Below are 18,206 nucleotides of genomic sequence, written 5' to 3'. Positions count from 1 at the left end.
TCCAGATGGAGTGGTACCCCTGAATGTATTGGCTGCACTGATTGATCAACTCCCTAAACCTCTCCTACATTGAGGAGATTTTAGCTCGAGCTCTGCCTCTTTAATACTCGAGCTGCCACACTTCAGTGTGGCTCATGATAGGTACTCAGCCATTGATTTACCAATTTGCAGCCCAGGACTGCTTCCATCTGTCCACTGGAAAGCACATGACAGCCTGTGTGGTAGTGACCACTTCTCCATCTTCCTGTCACTCCCCTGGCTTCATGCCAATGGATGGCTACCGGGATTTCAACAAGGCAGACTGGGTAGCGTTCATCTCTGCTGTCACCATTTAATTTCCTCCACCTGGTGCCATCGATGTTGTGATTGAGCAGCTCACTACAACGATAATTTCTGTGGCGATCCCTCATTCTCTAGAGTGCCCTGACGAAAGACAGTCTCTTGGTGGTGGCTGCAAGTTGCTAAGGCAATTAAAAAGTGATGGCAAGCTCTACAGCAACATAAGTGGCACCCTTCTGTAGAGCACCTAATAACCTTTAAGTGGCTCTGTGCCCGCGTTCACCTGCTTATAAAACGAAGGAAACAGGAGTGTGGGGAGAGATACATGTTGACCATTGGGTGCCATACTTCACCTCCCCAAGTCTGGACAGAGATCAGATGTCTTTTTGGGTACCAGATCCCAACAAGTGTCTCTGGAGTTAACATCAATGGCGTGCTCTCTACCGACGCAAATACGATTGCTTTGCTAAGCACTGCGCTTGAGCCTCTGCATTGGGGAACTACCCCCCCACCCCCGGCCTTTTGCGCCCTCAAATGGCGGATGGATAGTCCTCTTTCACTAGAAGCCACAGAGAACACCTCATTTACAGAGCGGGAGCTCCTCAGCGCCCTTGCGCATTTCCACAACACAGCCCATGGGCTGTATCGGATCCACAGTCTGATGATTAAACATCTCTTGTCTGACTACAAGTGATATCTCCTCGTTATCTTCAACCAGATCTGGTGCTATAGCATCTTTCCATCGCAATGGTGGGAGAGACCATCATTCCGGTGCTAAAACCCAGTAAAAATCCGTGTGATATGATAGCTATCAGCCCATCAGCCTCACCAACATTCTCTGTAAGCTGCTGGAATGTATGGTGTGTTGGCGGTTGGGTTGGGACTCGAAGTCATGTGGCCTACTGACTCCATGTCAGTGCGGCTTCCGCCAGGATCGCTCTACCACTGATAATCTGGTGTCCCTCGAGTCTGCCATCCGAACAGATGCCAACACCTGGTTGCCATCTTTTTTGACTTGCGTAAAGCATCCGACACGACCTGGTGACATCGTGTTCTTGCCACATTCTATGAGCGAAGTCTCCGGACCCCGCTGTAGATTTTTATCCAAAACTTGCTTTCGCTGCGTACTTTTTGTGTCAAAGTTGGTGCCTTCCATATTTCCCAGTATTCAGGAGAATGGCATCCCGCAGGGCTCCGTATTGAGTGTTTCTCTATTTTTAGTGGCCATTAGCAGCCTAGCAGCAGCTGTAGGGCCGTCGGTCATCGCTTCTCTGTCTGTATGCGGATGACTTCTGCATTTTGTATTGCTCCTCCAGTACTGGAGATGCTGAGTGGCACCTACAGGGAGCTGTCCACAAGGTGCAGTCATGGGCTCTAGCCCGCAGCCTCCAGTTTTCAGCCTCGAAGTCGTGTGTCATGCACTTCTGTAGGAAGTGATGATAAACTCACTGTAGTGAGACATATTAATTCTTAGGACTGGCTTTTGACTCCCCATTGACTTGGCCTCCTCTCCTTCATCTGCTTAAGCGGGAGTGCTGGCAGATCCTCAGTGCTCTCCACTGCCTGAGCAACAGCAACTGGGGTGCAGGTCGCTCTAAGCTGCTGTAGCTCTACAGAACCCTTGTTCAATCCCACCTTGACTATGGGAATCTGGTTTACGGTTCAGCAGCGCCCTCAGTGTTGTGTTTTCTTGACACAGTACAACACTGTGACATTCGCCTAGCGATGGTAGCCTTTAGAAAGAGTCCGGTGACCAGTGTCCTGGTGGAGGCCGGAGTCCCTCCATTGCCAATCTGACGTGTACAACTGCTCGCCAGTTACTTTGCATACATTCGTAGTTCTCCTGAGCATCCGAATTACTGTCTCCTTTTGCCACCTGTGGCAGTTGATTTCTTGCATTGGCGTCCTGGATCAGGGTTCATGATTGCAGTTCGCGTGCGATCCCTTCTCTCCGAACTCTGTTACCATCTCTACTTTAGGTCCCTTCACATACACCTTGGCCGAAGCTTCATCTGGAAGTTTTGCATTGCCCTAAGGACTCCGTTAACCCCACCACTCTCCACTGTCATTTCCTCACAGGGAATCAGTTGTCCTTTGTTGGCTCCGCATTGGCCATACGTGGTGAACGCATGGTCACCTCCTTCGTCACGAGGACCAACCTCAGTGTTACTGTGGCTCCCAGCTGACAGTCGTCCACCTCTTGGTGGACTGCCCACTTTTAGCCGCTCTGTGGCAGACTTTTAACTTTCCCAGCACTCTACCTTTGGTGTTGGATGGCAATGCTTCAACAGCAGCTTCAGTTTTATTTGTGAGGTTGGGTTTTACCATTTGATCTGAGTTTTAGCGCATGTCCTTTGTCCCTCTGTGTCCTCCACCCTAGTGTTTTTAGAATGGAAGTTTTAATGTGTTGCGGAGTGGCTGGCTTCTCCTTTTTATTTTCGTGATCGGCCAGCCATGGTCATCTGCTCTCTTGTTTCAATCCCTGTTTCTTGCATCTATCTGTAGTTTTCTTGTCCTGTTTTGTCCATTGTAGTGTTTGTTGTCCTTCTGTCATTCTTCTGGTTCTTCCTTTCTTCTGTTATTGTGCCGTACTTTGTCTTGTTTTCTTCTTTTCCTTAGGTAATTGTTCTACTGGGAACAAGGGACCAATGACCTCTGTTTGATCCCTTCCCCCTTTTAAACTGAACCAACCCACCACCTCTGACGATTACAACTGTCCATTTTCCATATGGGTGCTGCTGGATTCTGCATTGTTTGGGGCTCAGGACACATCCCCTGGTCAAGACAGGATCCATTACAGTATGCTGTGGCACCTCACAAAGCGAAACAAAGATATCCTCCTCGCAATTTTTAATGCCATTTGGGCGTGAGGTCACTTAACGAACTCGTGGTGTGATGCAGTTTTAATTCCTCTTTTAAAATCTGGGGAAGACTGTACATGCAAAACTAGTTACTGTAGTGTTGTCCTCACTAGCTGCATGGGGAAGACCTTGGAGCAGATGGTCAACTGCCACCTCGCCTGGATCTTAGAATTCAGGCAACTCAGGCTTTCAGTGTGGGTTCAGGAGGTATTGCTCGACCTTTGATAACCTTGCTCTCCTGGAGGCAGCTATACAACATGTTTTCCTATGCTGACATCACCTTCTAGGAATTTTTTTTACATTGAGAAGGCCTGGGATACTACATGGAGGCACCATATTCTGGAGCAGCTTCATGAATGGGGTTTTCGTGGTTGTCATCCCATTTTTATGAAGTCCTTCCTCTCACCACGATATTTGATACTGTCAGTGATGTCCTGTCTGATGCTTTTAGTGGGAGTGCGGTGTTCCTCAAGGTAGTGTCCTGAGTGTGACTGTCTTTGCTGTAGAGCATTAAATCTGCAGTGAAAAGTCCTGTCTGTGTTTTGCTGTTCAAGCCTCACAATGACAGCACACGAGTTACAAGTAACTCTTTAATATTTGGATTAGTGGTTGCAGAAGAGTGGTTTTTAAGTTTTCAACCATGTTCTTTTCAACCATTCTCGTTACATTTTTAAACTGAGTTGAGGATGAGAGACACTGTCCTTACTTTGAAAGACACAGTGAGGTTTCTGGGCCTCATATTTGACTCTAAGCTTATGTGGTTACCACCTGAAAAAAAGGTCACTTTAGGCTTTAAGTATTTTAAAATGTCTTAGCCACAGTACATGGGGAGCAGACAGGACTTGTCTGCTCTGGTTTCACAGGTCATTTGGGCAATATCAGCTCTATTATGAGTGCATGGTGTATGGGTCTGCAAGACCCTCTTATTCAAAGATGTTGGATGTGGTGCACCATGAAGGGATTTGGTTGGCCACTGTGTCATTCAGAACATGTCCCATGGCAAGCCTCTGTGCAGAGACTGGTGAACCGCCACATCACTTCAGGCAATGAATACATATGGTGCACCAGGCGTATAAACACTGTCCACACCATACACACCCACCTACCATACAGTTGCTCGGCCTCCACTGGAAAGGCTTTTTCATAACCAGCAACAAGCAATGAGGCCCTATGTGATTGGTGCACAGGATTGCCTTCTAGAGATGGGTGGGGCTGGTCTCCATGTTTTACATAGAGGTGGGAGCAGATTTCCACCTTGGCTTCTCCGGCACCCAGGCTTACTTTAGACTTGACAAATTTTAAGAAAGATCGTACGTCAGATTTTACATTTCAATCTCCGTTTTTTAATACTGTTAGATATACATCACAGTTTCACAATAGTGTCCACCGATGGCTCCAAGCAAGGAAATTCCTGTGGCTGCTCTTTCGTGTTCCTCGAACATGTCACCAGGATTTGCCTTCACGATAAGCCTACTGTTTTCTCAGCAGAGCTCCAAGCGATCCTGAAGGCACTGGAGCAGATGTTTCATATTCAGGGCAAATGGTTACTCATTTGTTCCAATTCCCTTAGTGTCTTACCATCATTACAGAACTTGTACCCAGCTGAGGAGTTTGTCCGGCTGATATATGACCAACTGTACTTACTCCAACAGCAGAGTAAGCAGGTGTTGTTCAGCTGGGTGCCAGGTCATGTAGGGATGTGGGGAAATGAACAGTTCGATCGGGCTGCCAAGGAGGCCTGCGGAGGACAGGATGTAGCACAGTGTCCTATTCCCTTGCAAGTTGTCATTTCTGCACTACACAGAAAGTACCTGCAGTTGTGAAATGAGGAATGGCTGGCAGTGATGGGGCATTGCCCTCTCACTCTTAGATTTGTACTATGGCAAGGGGATCCCCCGTTTTTTTTATGCTTGTGGTGTGCATATAATATATTTTAATGGAATGCATTTTATATCGTGTTGCAAGGGCAGAAGCAAATATTGGTGGGGATCTGCTCTCTATTTTAGCTGATGATGTGATGAGTGCGAATAAGGCTTTAATGTTTTGTGATATATCTAGACTCTGGCCAAAACTTTCAGGCTGGAGATTGTAGTGTGTTGCAGAGTAGCTGTCTTCTCAATTTTTTTTTATTCTTGTGGTCAGCCAGCTATGTCCATCTGCTATATTGTTTTAGCTCCTTACAGCACTTTCTTCCTATGTCGTCTTTTCCCAGGTCCACAACTCTATTGTGGTATGTGTGTGGTAAGCACGGTGCCCTGAACTAGTGCAGCTCTTTTTCCTATCCAGGCTGCATACCTTCCTTTTGCACATCTGTCTCTGTCCCTGTCCCTTCCCGCCCGTCTTCCCCTTCTCTCTCTCTCTCTCTCTCTCTCTCTCTCTCTCTCTGTCTCTCTCTTTGGGAGTACGTTTTGTGCCTACGTCTGGAGACAGATGCTTGTGACTGTTAGATGTGGTTTCTCTTGTTTTATCTCTCTACTGGAAAGTCTCTATCCTTACTTTGTCCTTCTCTTTTCCGTGATTCTTCTCTTTACCTTTTTCTCCACTGTGGCATTTGAGAATTCTTCTCTTCTTTCCATTTTTTGTTCATCCCTTTTCCTTTTCTTTCCTCCTGTGTGTGTCTGAAGGCTGACCCATGCGTTACCACACATAGCTGGTGGTGGGATAATGTGTAAGTCCCCGCCCGGGGTAGACAAATAGGACACGTATGTACCCCCTGGTAAAGGCCAGGTCCAGGGAGGGGTGATGACCTGAGCTAGTACCTTCCAAATGTGCCGATTGGTCCCTCCATCCATTTCTCAGGTGGTGTCACCTGAGGTGTGGACAGTTACCTAAGTTGGGAGTGCCCTCAGAGAGGGCCCCCACTAGGAAGGAGTGCACCATCGGATATGCTGGTAATCTTGGGGATACTTTCACAATTGTTTCTTCAAATTCTACAACTTCTGCCCACAAGAGAAAGCTAGACGAGTCTCAGCCATGGACAATTCTTCTGTCAGTGCCAAAGTTCCTAGTTGTTTCTTGGTCTGACGAAGGTAAAGACTTCTCCACAGTCAACCCTTTCATTATTTAGAAAGGTGTCAATGCAATTGCTGGTCCTGTAAATTCTTGTTCCTGGTTACGAAATGGCACCTCGTTAAAAACACAGTGCCCTTCAGGCACACAAATTGCTTCGAACTACACTTCTACACACCTTCCCTGTCCGGGTGGAAGTGCACCGTACTTTAAATTCATTGTGCAGGATGGTTTATACGAGATCACTTGGTGGATTATCCTAGAGGATATTCAAAATTACCTGTCTGATCAGGACGTCATGGCCGTTCATAGTCATGAAAAAGTTTGAAAAGAATTGGTACCGATCCACTCTCTCTTCTTGACGTTTGACAGAGTTCAACTTCCATTGAACATTGAAGTGGGATATGATATAATTTCAGTTCGTCTTTTCATTCCCAACCCTACACGTTGCTATCGGTGTCAGCATTTTAATTGTACCAGCAAGTTGTGTTCCAATACAGCCAAATTCGTTACCTGTGGCAGGGATGCCCATGAGGATGACTGTCCACTTCCCTCCCCTTATTGCATCAACTGTATGGGCGGCCACGCTGCTTCCTCTAGAGATTGCTCTATTTTTAAAGATGAATGCACCATTCAAGAAATCAAAGTGAAGGAAAAGGTGTCTACCTTTGCTGCTCGCAAATTATTCACAAGCAGAAAGCCCACTGTGCTCCCACTGGGTAAATGTAGCACTCTCCTTGCCTCTCCCTACCTACTAAGGAAGTAGCCATGCAGACTTGTGATCTCACCCTTAGTGCCACAGTTGTCAGATCGGCCAGCCCAAAAATTGCCTGTTCAACCTCCCCACTATCATCTGCTCACTCTTAGGCTCAACCTTCATCGGCTTGTGCTAAATCATGGGCTCCAAAATCGAACGCCTGGACTTCCAAAAAATAGCTTACTCGTGAAAATTTTTTACATATCCAGACCTCTCAACCATCGACTCCTCCCTCATCTCAACGTCCTGCTTACAAGAAGGCTCATAAGAAACAAAGTTCCTCTCCTTCTCCTCCATGGTGTGTCACTTCTACAGCATCACACAGTGGTAGCCACCCCTGGCTGTCTTTCGTGTCACCGAGACACATCGATGGCGGCCGATCAACCAGCCAATCACTGGTGGTAGGACATGCTCCCGAACAGCCTATGGATCAGGATCTTCTGCCTTTGGCTGAAGGCCATTCCATGCCATCAGCCACCACCTCTCAGTGGTCATTGAGTTGATGGTGGCCGTGGTGAGATTATCTATCGGAATAGCCGTGGAACTTGCTCCAATTGGGGTGAATTGTCGATCCTCTTAAGATCCTTCTCCCCGGTCGTCTTCTGTCTTCAGGAAACAAAGCTACATCCCCACGATTGCTTTGTCTTCCCTCATTTCCAATCAGTCTGTTTTGACCTCCCCTCTGTTGATGGAGCTCCGGCACTTGGGAACTTACGATTCTTCTTCATGATAATATCCATCATCACCTAATCCCCTTAAACAGTTCCTTCCAAGCTGTTGCTGTAAGTCTTTCTCCTTCTGGATACAACTTCTCTCTCTGTACCATATACATTCGTCATCCACAACATTGGCAAGAGCCAATCTCCTTCATCTCCTTGGTCAGCACCTACTCCCCTATTTGCTTGTTGGGGACTTCAACACCCACCAGCAGCTTTGGGGATCTCCACGTCCTTGTCTGAGAGGTCCCCTATTGATTGACATCTTCCACCAAGCAGATCTTGTTTGCCTCAACACTAGGGAACCTAGTTTTTTGTCTGGCTTCATGACAACCTACTCGCATTTGGACCTTCTGGTCAGTGCTGTTCAGCTAGTTCGGTACTTTTAATGGTTAGCTCTTGCTGACAAACACTCGAGTGACGATTTTACATGTGTCCTTAGATTAGAGCCACAACTACCATATATGTGCCCAAGACACTGGCAGTTTGCCCAAGCTGATTGAACACTTTTGTCTTCTCTAGCAACATTTGATGACAGTTAGTTCCCTAGCATAAACGATCAGGTCAATCTTGTTACGGAAATTATTCTTACAGTCACAGAATGTTAAATACCTCGTACCTGCTCTTTGTCCCAGAACCCACCAGTTCCTTGATGGAATGAGGTGTGCCATGACGCAATATCTGAGTAGACGTGTCCATAGTGTTTCCCACCACCATCTTACATTGCCCAATTGTATCTACTATAAGCAGTCACATGTGTGTTGCTGTTGCATCATCCGCGATAGCAAGAAGGCAGCCTGGGACTTCTTTACCAGCTCCTTTAGCACCTTCACTCCCTCGTCTGTAGGTTGGAGTCGAACTCTGTGGTTATCAGGTGCATCTAGTTTCTCCCCTGATCTCTGGGCTTACTGTCACGCTACATACCTTAGTGGATCCAGTTGCAATTTAGAAGTCATTGGGTTAACACTTTGCTGACATTTTGAGATCTTCAACTTGCTCACGAGTCTTTCACCTGCAGAAACAAGCAGCAGAAGTGAGACCTCTTGCTTTCTCCTCTCAAAATTGTCAAAGATATAGTACTGTTTTTTTCCATGCGATAACTCCAACACGCACTCCCTTCCTCTCACTCTTCTGCCCCAGGACGGGATGCCATCCGCATCCAAATGTTGCTGCATTTATCATATCGTAATGTGCAATACCTCCTTCACCTTTATAATCGAATTTGGACCGACAGTACCTTTCCCAGAAGATAGGGAACCTGAAAAGGACAAATGTCTCCCCTCTAGCTATCACCCCATCTCTCTCATGGGTAATGTATGTAAGGTTTTGGAGTGCATGATAAGTTGCTATTTAGGCTGGTGGCTGGAGTCCCAAAACCTTTAAACTCCTGCCCAATGCGTATTCCAAAAGCATCGTTCTGCATTTGACCATCTTGTTGCTCTCTCCACTTATATCATGAACAATTTTCTCAGGAAACGCCAAACGGTAGCTATGTTTTTTGATCTGGAGAGGGCATACGATACCTGTTGGACAGGCATCCACCGCACACTGTTCTATTGGGGCTTTCGAGGTCGGCTAACCCTTTTCAGCCATGAATTTATGATATAGCATACACTTAAGGTGTGGGTGAACGCTACTTTCTCCCATACTTTCACTCAAGAAAACGGGGTGCCCCAGGTTTCCATGGTAAGTGTTGTACTGTTTGCCATTGCCGTAAATCCAATTATGAATTGTCTCCTTCCTGATGTCTCAGGCCCCCTCTTTGTAAAATCATTGACAATCTACTGCAGATCCCAAAGGACCAGTCTTCTTGAATGATGTCTTCAAGGATGTCTCGATCGCCTCGACTCATGGAGCATCGAAACCAGCTTCAGATTTTCTTCCAGTACAACCGTCTGTATAAATTTTTTGCGTTGTAGGCAGTTTTATCCAGCTTGCCTACTTTTAAACCCTCTTGACCTTCCATTCATGGATGCTGCCAAATTCTTGTGACTTATGTTTGACTGAAAACTGTTCTGGTCTTCCCATGTTTCATATCTTTCAGCTCACTGTCTGCAATCCCTCAACACCCTGTGTGTTCTGAGTGGTGCCTCCTGGGAAGCGGACCGAATGGTCCTCCTCTGCATATATCTCTCCGTAGTCTACTAGGAATTGGACTATGGAAGCATAGTCTACTCCTCTACATGGCCATCTATTCTTCGGCGTCTAGACCCTGTCCACCACTATGGATTGTGTTGAGAGTCTGGAGCTTTTAGCACCAGACCTGTGGAGAGCCTTTATGCTGAGACTGCTGAAGCCCCACTGTCCAATTGGCGAGCTGTCCTTTTTGAGTTGTTACGCTAGTCATCTGTCTTCCTAGCCTGCTCATCCAACCCGTGCCCTTTTTTCAATGCCGCCTTGAATTTAGGGTATGCAGGCTGCCCTTCCTCTCTACTACCACCGGGAGGCTGCTTGGGGGGAAATAAATAAAAATGCAGGCTGCCCTTCCTCTCTACTACCACCGGGAGGCTGCTTGGGGGGAAATAAATAAAAATGGTCTGTGATGTTATCATGATGAAATCCTGACCTACATTGTTTTGATTAATTCAGACCATTTTATGTAGGTGATGCAATTTTAACAATGGTCAGTGTACTCTAGCATAAGGAATGTTGCAGCATTGCGCCACAGTGCATTCTCTTCTCCAAGATTAAGGGGAAAATGTGTAGTATGTTGAACAACTCCAACATAGTATATGAGTAAACATTTAGTCTTCCTGCTTGTAGACAAAAAGTTTCTACATTTTGTGATTCAATCTTTTCAAATGTAATTATATTCTAATATGTTTCAGAGAGGATTCAAAGTAAGAGAACAGCTGGCACATTCATACATTGGACAGCCACTTCCAGAATCTGTTTTCTTGCTTCCTTCAACACCACAGGTGAAAGGATTGCATACATTTATTCGTAATAAAGATACACCAAGGGATGAATTTATATTTTATTCAAAGAGGCTCATTCGTCTTGTCATCGAATTTGCATTGTCACTGCTACCATTTAAGGTAAGAAAATGAGAGTTGTGAAATAACATCTTATAATGTGATGTTAAACAGAGGACTTCTGTTTTCACTCTAAATGTGTAAAATTTTATTTTTTTATGTAGTCTATGACATGCAGTCACAAACAATATGAGAGGATTCTTTTACAAGAAGTCTTGTGCTGTGGTGAATATTTCACTTGATATTGGACACATCAGAACAAACTAAGATCTGTTGTTTGTCTAGTTTTCTAGAGCATACATTCTGAGTAACTAGAAAATAATGTGGGAGAAGGTAGCAAAACTTTGTTGATCTATATAATATGTCAACTGGGAATAAGTATAATGGGTTAATTAAACATGCTTATTGGCATGTGTAGAATAAACTGTAAACAAAGAGAAGTTGTGTGTGATATTGTGGTGACTGTTATTGGTGCGTGTGAAGGAAATTGTGTGGGATTTATTTTAACTGGTGAGCATAGTGCTACCTTACACAGGAGGCAAGGAGATAATTACCCACATCACAGAGGGCAAGAATACTTGCCTGTCACTAACTGTTGTGCAAATAGGGGGGTGCGAACACTTAAATCTTTCCATGTGAGCTCTTATTTTGTTATGATGATCATTTTTGCCTACGTAGTGGGATGTAAACAAAATATGTTGATCGAAATTTCGTGAAAAGATCTCATCACAATGAAAGAGACATTGTTTTAATGACTGCCACCCCAATTCATATATCATTTGTTACTCCCCCCCACCATATACACTAATACAAAATGAGCTGTCCTTCTTTGAACTTTTTCAGTGTCCTCCATCAATCAAGGGTCCTATACCATGCAGCAATATTTCAGAAGAGGACAGACAAGCATAATGTAGGTAGTATGTTTAGTAGACCTGTTGCCTCTGTGTTCTGCCAATAAAATTGCCTTAGATTTGTCTTCCCCACAACATTATCTGTGTGATAATTCCAATTGCAGCTCTTCGTAATTGTAATCCGTAGTATCCAGTTGAACTGATAATCTTTAGGTTTGTGTCGTTTATTGTGTAATCAAAATTTAATGGAATCCTTTCAGTAATCATGTGGATGACTTCAAATTTTTCATTATTTAGAGTCATTTGCTGTTTTGTGCACCATATAGATATCTTGTCCAAATCATTTTGCAATTGATTTTGATCTTCTGACGACTTTACTAGACAGTAAATGACAGCATCTCCAAAAAATCTGAGGGCTGCTCATAATGTCTGCTAACTCATTTATATTGATTAGGAGTAGCAGAGGGCCTATAACACTTCCTTGGGAACACCAGATATCATTTCTGTTTTACTCAATGATCTTACATTGGTTTCTATGAACTCTGACCCCTCTGACAGGAAATCGCAAATCTGAGACAGTACTCCATAGAGATGCAATTTGATTAGTTGCTTGTGAGGAACTGTCACAAAGCACCTTGAAATCTAAAAATATGGAGTCAATTTCAGATCTCTTGTCCATAGCACTCATTACATGGTGTAAATAAATAGCTTTCGTTGTGCTTCACAAGAAAGATATTTTCTGAATCTGCATTGACTATTTGTTAATAAATCATTTTCTTCAAGGTAATTCATAATGTTTGAACACAGTATACATATTCCAAAATCCTACTGCAAATTGACATCAGTGATATGGGCCTGTAATTAAATGGATTACCACCATTTCTTTTCTTGAGTGTTCGTATGAGGTGTGTAACTTTCCACTCTTGAAGCATGGATCTTTCATCACTTTAGTTGTTCTCTTGGCAGTTAAGTAAGGAGCTCTTCCATTGCCGTACTCTGAAAGGAACATAATTGGTATAAAATCTGGACCAGAAGACTTACCTTCATTAAGTGATTTCAGTTGCTTCACAACACAAAGGATATCTAGTTCTAAGTTACTTGTGTTGGCAACTGTTTTTAATTTGAATTCTGGAATATTTAGCTATAATGACAAATTATTGGTAATATAATATAAGGAGCCAATAAAAGAATCAACAAACCAAGTGGCAGCAGTGGAACACACACACACACACACACACACACACACACACACACACACACACACACACACACACAAATTGATTTAACTTTTAAAAGCTTTTGGAACCAGTGGCTCCTTCTGTCAAAAGAGTTGAAGGGAAAGGAAGAGAGGTTTAGAGAAAGGGGTACAGTTCAGAAAAGTCACCCAGAACCCTGGGTAAGGGAGACTTATTGGATGGGATGAGAAAGAAAGATGTTGTGTATATACCACAAGCTTCCACCCATACAAAGTAGTGACCACATTTACAAAAATGGTAACAAGAGGAAAAGTTTCCATTTCACAAGAACAACATGTTTTTAAAATTAAACATTGATGATTATTTGATCTCACACTCACAAGACAGCAGCTAAGCAGCAAGATCTAAAAGACAAGTGATAACAAAAAGATAACATGGCTTTTTTGTTTATATGGTAGTTCCTGGAATCTTAATGTGTCTCCGAGAAATCTAAAGTTTCAGTACACTACTTGCAATAAATATTCTTTGTTAAGTGTTTATTACTTTTACCACTAATTAGGGATGTGAAAGCGAAAACTGTTGGGTGGAGGATGTGGGGACAGTAGGAGAGTATGAGTATGAGTATGAGTATGCACGCGTGCACCCTAAATTCTATGTGCACAAAAGTTATTACTCTGTTAAAGCAAATTTACTAGAAAAGCGTTAAATTTGGCCTGGTATAAGTGTTTCGTTTATCTTATAGGCTCCTGAATTATTTGGAAGTTTTCTTGTAGTGTTAGATGGTTTCTATTACTATATATGACAATTTTCTTTTCTGTTCCTGTAGTGGTAGAGTGCAGGGAAAGTTCCCAATTCAAAAGGCAATCACAAAGAACAAACACACACTGCATGCAAACAAACATTAGCTGTGGAAGGATATTTAAACTAATGAAGCATGTAGTTAAGTAGCAACTGCTCTAGTGCCATGTAAACAGTGCCTCATTAAACAACCAATATACAGCCAGTCACCACAGTACTAGTTTGTGCCAATTTTCCATTACATCACTCATTTTGAACATGTACTGTAGGTGAAAGTTAAACAATGTGGCCATAAGCATGCTGACATATTGTGCAAGTCATTCTATCAGAATAGTGACTGTTACGCTACAAAATGTATCCTGATGCACATTTTAATGACCTTTTGGCTGCTAGAATTGTATTATCGTACAGAGAGATAGAAAAAAAAAAAACTGCAAACAAGACAGAAAATAAGGGCATAAGTCAGTTCCATACATCTTATTCATCTGTGTGAGACTTCTACATCTACTAAATTTACATATATACTCCACAAGTCACTGCACAGTGCATAACAAAAGGGTACTTCAAGCAAATTTAGCAAGTTGTCATACTTCAGTTATGTATGGAGAAGGGAAACTGATCGTCTATATGCTCTCATTCCAATGTTCCTGTGGGATACATGAGGGTGGTTTCAAAATTTATTGGAATGGAATAGAAGAGAGTACTTACATCACTGAATTTGTTTTATTTTTCAATGTAGGCTCATTGTAGATTAATGCACTTAGTCCAACGATGTTCCAGTCCCTTGATCCCATCTTGAAAATGAGTTTCCTCCAGGCCTGCAAAGTAGTCGTCAACTCCGTCTATCAATTCTTTGCTTGAAGTTAATCTTCATCCACCATGAAAAATTTTCAGTTTTGGGAAGAGATGGAAGTCTGATGGAGTCATATCAGGTGAATAATGTGGGTGTGGTGGCAACAATTCATACCTTAGTTTGTGTAATTTGCCATGGAGATGGCACATGTGTACAGGCGCACATTGTGTTGATGGAAGATGACCTTTTTCCTAGCTAAACCTGGCCTTTTTTCGTGTATCTTTTGTTGCAATTTTTCCAGGAGGTTAGGATAGTATATTCCAGTAATTTTTTGCCCAGTGGGGAGATAATCTTCAAACAGAACCCTTTGACATCCCAGAACACCAGAACATTGTTGCCATGACCTTTCCAGCCAAAGGCATTGTCTTTGCTTTCTTTGGTGGCGGAGAATCACCATGTTCCCACTACTTTGACTGTTATTTTGTCTCTGGGGTATAGTAGTGTACCAAAGTTTCATCTGTGGTCACTAAGTGGTGCAAAAAATCTTGTTCCTTTCTGCTAAAATGGGCCAAACATTGTTCTGATATGTCAATTCGCATGTGTTTTTGATCCAGCATCAAGAGTCGCAGCACCCATCTTACAGATAATTTTTTTTTTCATTTCTAATTCTTCAGTTAAAATTTGATACCGTTTCAGATGATATCGGGCAAGCCTGAGGAATTTCACACATTTTCAATCAGCGATCCTACATGATCATTTTGTGCACTTTTGTAATGATATCTGGAGTAGCAACACATCTTGGCCGACCACTGCGCAGATCACCATCTAAGCTCTCCTGACCAAATTTAAATTCATTTGTCCACTTGGCAACAGATGAATATGAATGAACAGAGTCCCCAGTGTATTCTGGAAAATTCGCATAAATGTCCTTTGCTTTCATACCTTTCTTTACGAAGTACTTAATCAATACTAGAATCTAGATTCCCCCCATCTTCTCAAATCACTATGTGGGAACAACAGAGCCACATCACCGCCACAGCTCTCTCCCAAGGGCACTGACGTGGCACGTGTTTCCAGGCAACAGACCAATGAATTCAAGTTGAACAACTTGTTGCGCTAATGCTGACCCCTCGTGGTGATTCCAAGAACTTTTCAAAGCACCGTGAGATATATATATATATATATATATATATCATATTTAATCATATTTGCTGGTTATAAACACCCAGAGTGGTGGAACATTACTGAATGTAGTCAGGAGTGTGTTATAGGAACTCTAGTGCTGCTATCTTCAATTTTTCAATGGGTTTTTGTTTCAGGCCCCTTATAATGCTGTTTCATCAAAGACGAACTATAACAACTTGCATTTATACTGAACTTTACCACTTGGGATTTAATCCTTTCTTTTTTTTTAAGGGTGGAGATGCCTGAATGTTCTTTCGGGGACAGTAGTGGAAGAAATTGAAACTAGTGTTCTGCTGCTAGTTAGAAAAAATAGCCAATTGTGATTGGGTATCCCATCACACATTAATTTGCTGCTGATAATATATACATAGGTTTATTAGTTTTAGAATTTTGTATGAATTCTGAGAGCAACTTTAAGTGATTATAGAGAAATATACTCTAAATAGAGGTTGGTGAGTTTAATTGATTTGACTTAATTCAAAATCTGGTAGTGAAATTAAAATTTTACTCTTTGCATTTCAGGAGCATATAGTTGAGACACCACAAGGAACACAATATACTGGTAAAAAGAGTGCTACTGAAAAGATATGTGGAGTATCAATTTTGAGAGCTGGTGAAACGATGGAACAAGCTGTCTGTGATGTTTGTAAAGACATCCGAATAGGAAAAATACTGATCCAGACAAATCTGAACACAGGAGAACCTGAGGTTTGTGTTAAAATTACATGTGTTGGTTTCTTAAAAATATGTTGTTTAATGAAATGCATGTTCTTGGGATAACATTACATCGCATGCTATTATATACACTATGTGATCAAAAGTATCCGGACACCTGGCTGAAAATGACTTAAAAGTTCGTGATGCCCTCCATCGGTAATGCTGGAATTTAGTATGGTGTTCGCTCACTCTTAGCCTTGATGAGAGCTTCCACTCTCACAGGCATATGTTCAATCAGGTGCTGGGAGGTTTCTTGGGGAATGGCAGCCCATTCTTCAGAGAGCTGCACTGAAGAGAGGTATCAATGTCGGTCGCTGATGCCTGGTGTAAAGTCAGCATCCCAAAACATCCCAAAGGTATTCTGTAGGATTCTGGTCAGGACTCTGTGGGATTCTGGTCAGGACTCTGTGGAGGGATGTTATTGTCATATGACAACTCCGCCACAGGCCGTGCATTATGAACAGGTGCTCGATCATGTCGAGAGATGCAATCACCATCCCCGAATTGCTCTTCAACAGTGGTAAGCAAGAAGGTGCATAAAACATCAATGTAGGCCTGTGCTGTGATAGTGTCACACAAAACAACAAGGGGTGCAAGTCCCCTCCATGAAAAACACGACCACACTTTAATACCACCACAGCCTCCGAATTATACTGTTGGCACTACACACATTGCCAGATGACATTCACTGGGCATTCGCCATACCCACACCCTGCCATCGGATCACCACATTGTGTACTGTGATTTGTCACTTCACACAACAGTTTTTCCACTGTTCAATTGTCCAATGTTTACGCTCCTTACACCAAGCGAGGCATCATTTTGCATTTACCAACGTGATGTGTGGCTTACGAGCAACAGCTCGACCATAAAATCAAAGTTCTCTCACCTCCCGCCTAACTAGTCGTAGTACGTGCAATGGATCCTGATGCAGTTTGGAATTCCTGTGTGATGTTCTGGATAGATGTCTGCCTATTATACACTACGCCCCTCTTAAACTGTCAGCGGTCGATCAGTCAACAGATGAGGTCGACCTGTAAGCTTTTGTGCTGTACATGTCCCCCTCACATTTCCACTTCACTATCACATAGGGATGTTTAGGAGTGTGGAAATCTCATGTACAGACGTATGACACAAGTGAAACCAAGTTACCTGATTACGTTTGAAGTCCGTGAGTTCCGCAGTGCGCCCCATCTGCTCTCTCATGATGTCTAATGGCTACTGAGGTCGCTGATATGGAGTACCTGGCAGTAGGTGGCAGCATGATGCAACAAATATGAAAAACTTATGTTTTTGGGGGTGTCTGGATATTTTGCATCACATAGTGTATATTGTTCTTTTTACTTTCATTTGATTCACATCCAAATGCATTTCATAGTGGAACATAGATTGTGAATTTACTGTTGCCATTTGTCATTGCTGGTGGTTTGAACATGTTGCTCATAGTTTCTGTTACCACCTTCTGGACTTCCAAAATGATATTAACACTATGCCATCCGGTGACACCACAGTGGTGTCGTGCGTGAAATAGCCGTAAACCGCCGACTACACAACAGTGGTGTCGTCTGCATAGTATCACGCAGTGGCTGGTGGCAGCACGTTAACATATTTGGCATTTTGTTGGTGTTTTGTTTAGGTAACAATAAGTTACCCACATCAACAATTGTTTTCTTTTTGTAAGTGCTTGTGCCCTTTCATCATGGCAGACGAAAGAGACAATAGGATTATTTATGACGAATGCGCGGACGTCTTGTCTGATGTTCCGGACGACTTGGACAATTGGGAAGAAGACATTGGATATATATATATAAAATAAAAGTGAAGCAGAATCGTAGGAAGATAGTGAAATACATCCAAGAAGAATTTGGCGAACGCTAAGATTGCCAACTGATTCGGCTGAATCAGACTAAGAAGACAGTGCACAGTAGTCAGACTTTGATTTACTGTGAACAATAATAAATTTGAAGGATCCCCAAGTCCAAACATATTTCCCAAAGATACACAGTGTGTCAAGGGTATATTGTATGATTATATATTGGGAACGATCTCATTGAATATATTAGCAACGA

The 18,206-nt window shown here is 43.0% G+C and overlaps 1 protein-coding gene across 3 annotated transcripts in view; it reads left to right on the top strand.

Annotated features, from left to right (window-relative positions):
- Positions 1-18,206, top strand: part of LOC126353991 (uridine-cytidine kinase-like 1) — a 105,606-nt gene that overhangs the window by 73,590 nt on the left and 13,810 nt on the right. For all 3 annotated transcript variants that reach the window (XM_050003296.1, XM_050003294.1, XM_050003295.1), the window contains exons 8-9: positions 10,451-10,660; positions 15,943-16,128. In XM_050003296.1, coding sequence (XP_049859253.1) covers positions 10,451-10,660; positions 15,943-16,128 — 396 coding nt within the window. The remainder of the gene's footprint in view (positions 1-10,450; positions 10,661-15,942; positions 16,129-18,206) is intronic.

This window comes from Schistocerca gregaria, chromosome 3, assembly GCF_023897955.1.
Source record: "Schistocerca gregaria isolate iqSchGreg1 chromosome 3, iqSchGreg1.2, whole genome shotgun sequence".
Classification (NCBI taxonomy): Eukaryota; Metazoa; Arthropoda; class Insecta; order Orthoptera; family Acrididae; genus Schistocerca; species Schistocerca gregaria.
Note: the sequence above shows the minus strand (reverse complement) of the source record. Positions and strands in the feature narration are given on the sequence as shown.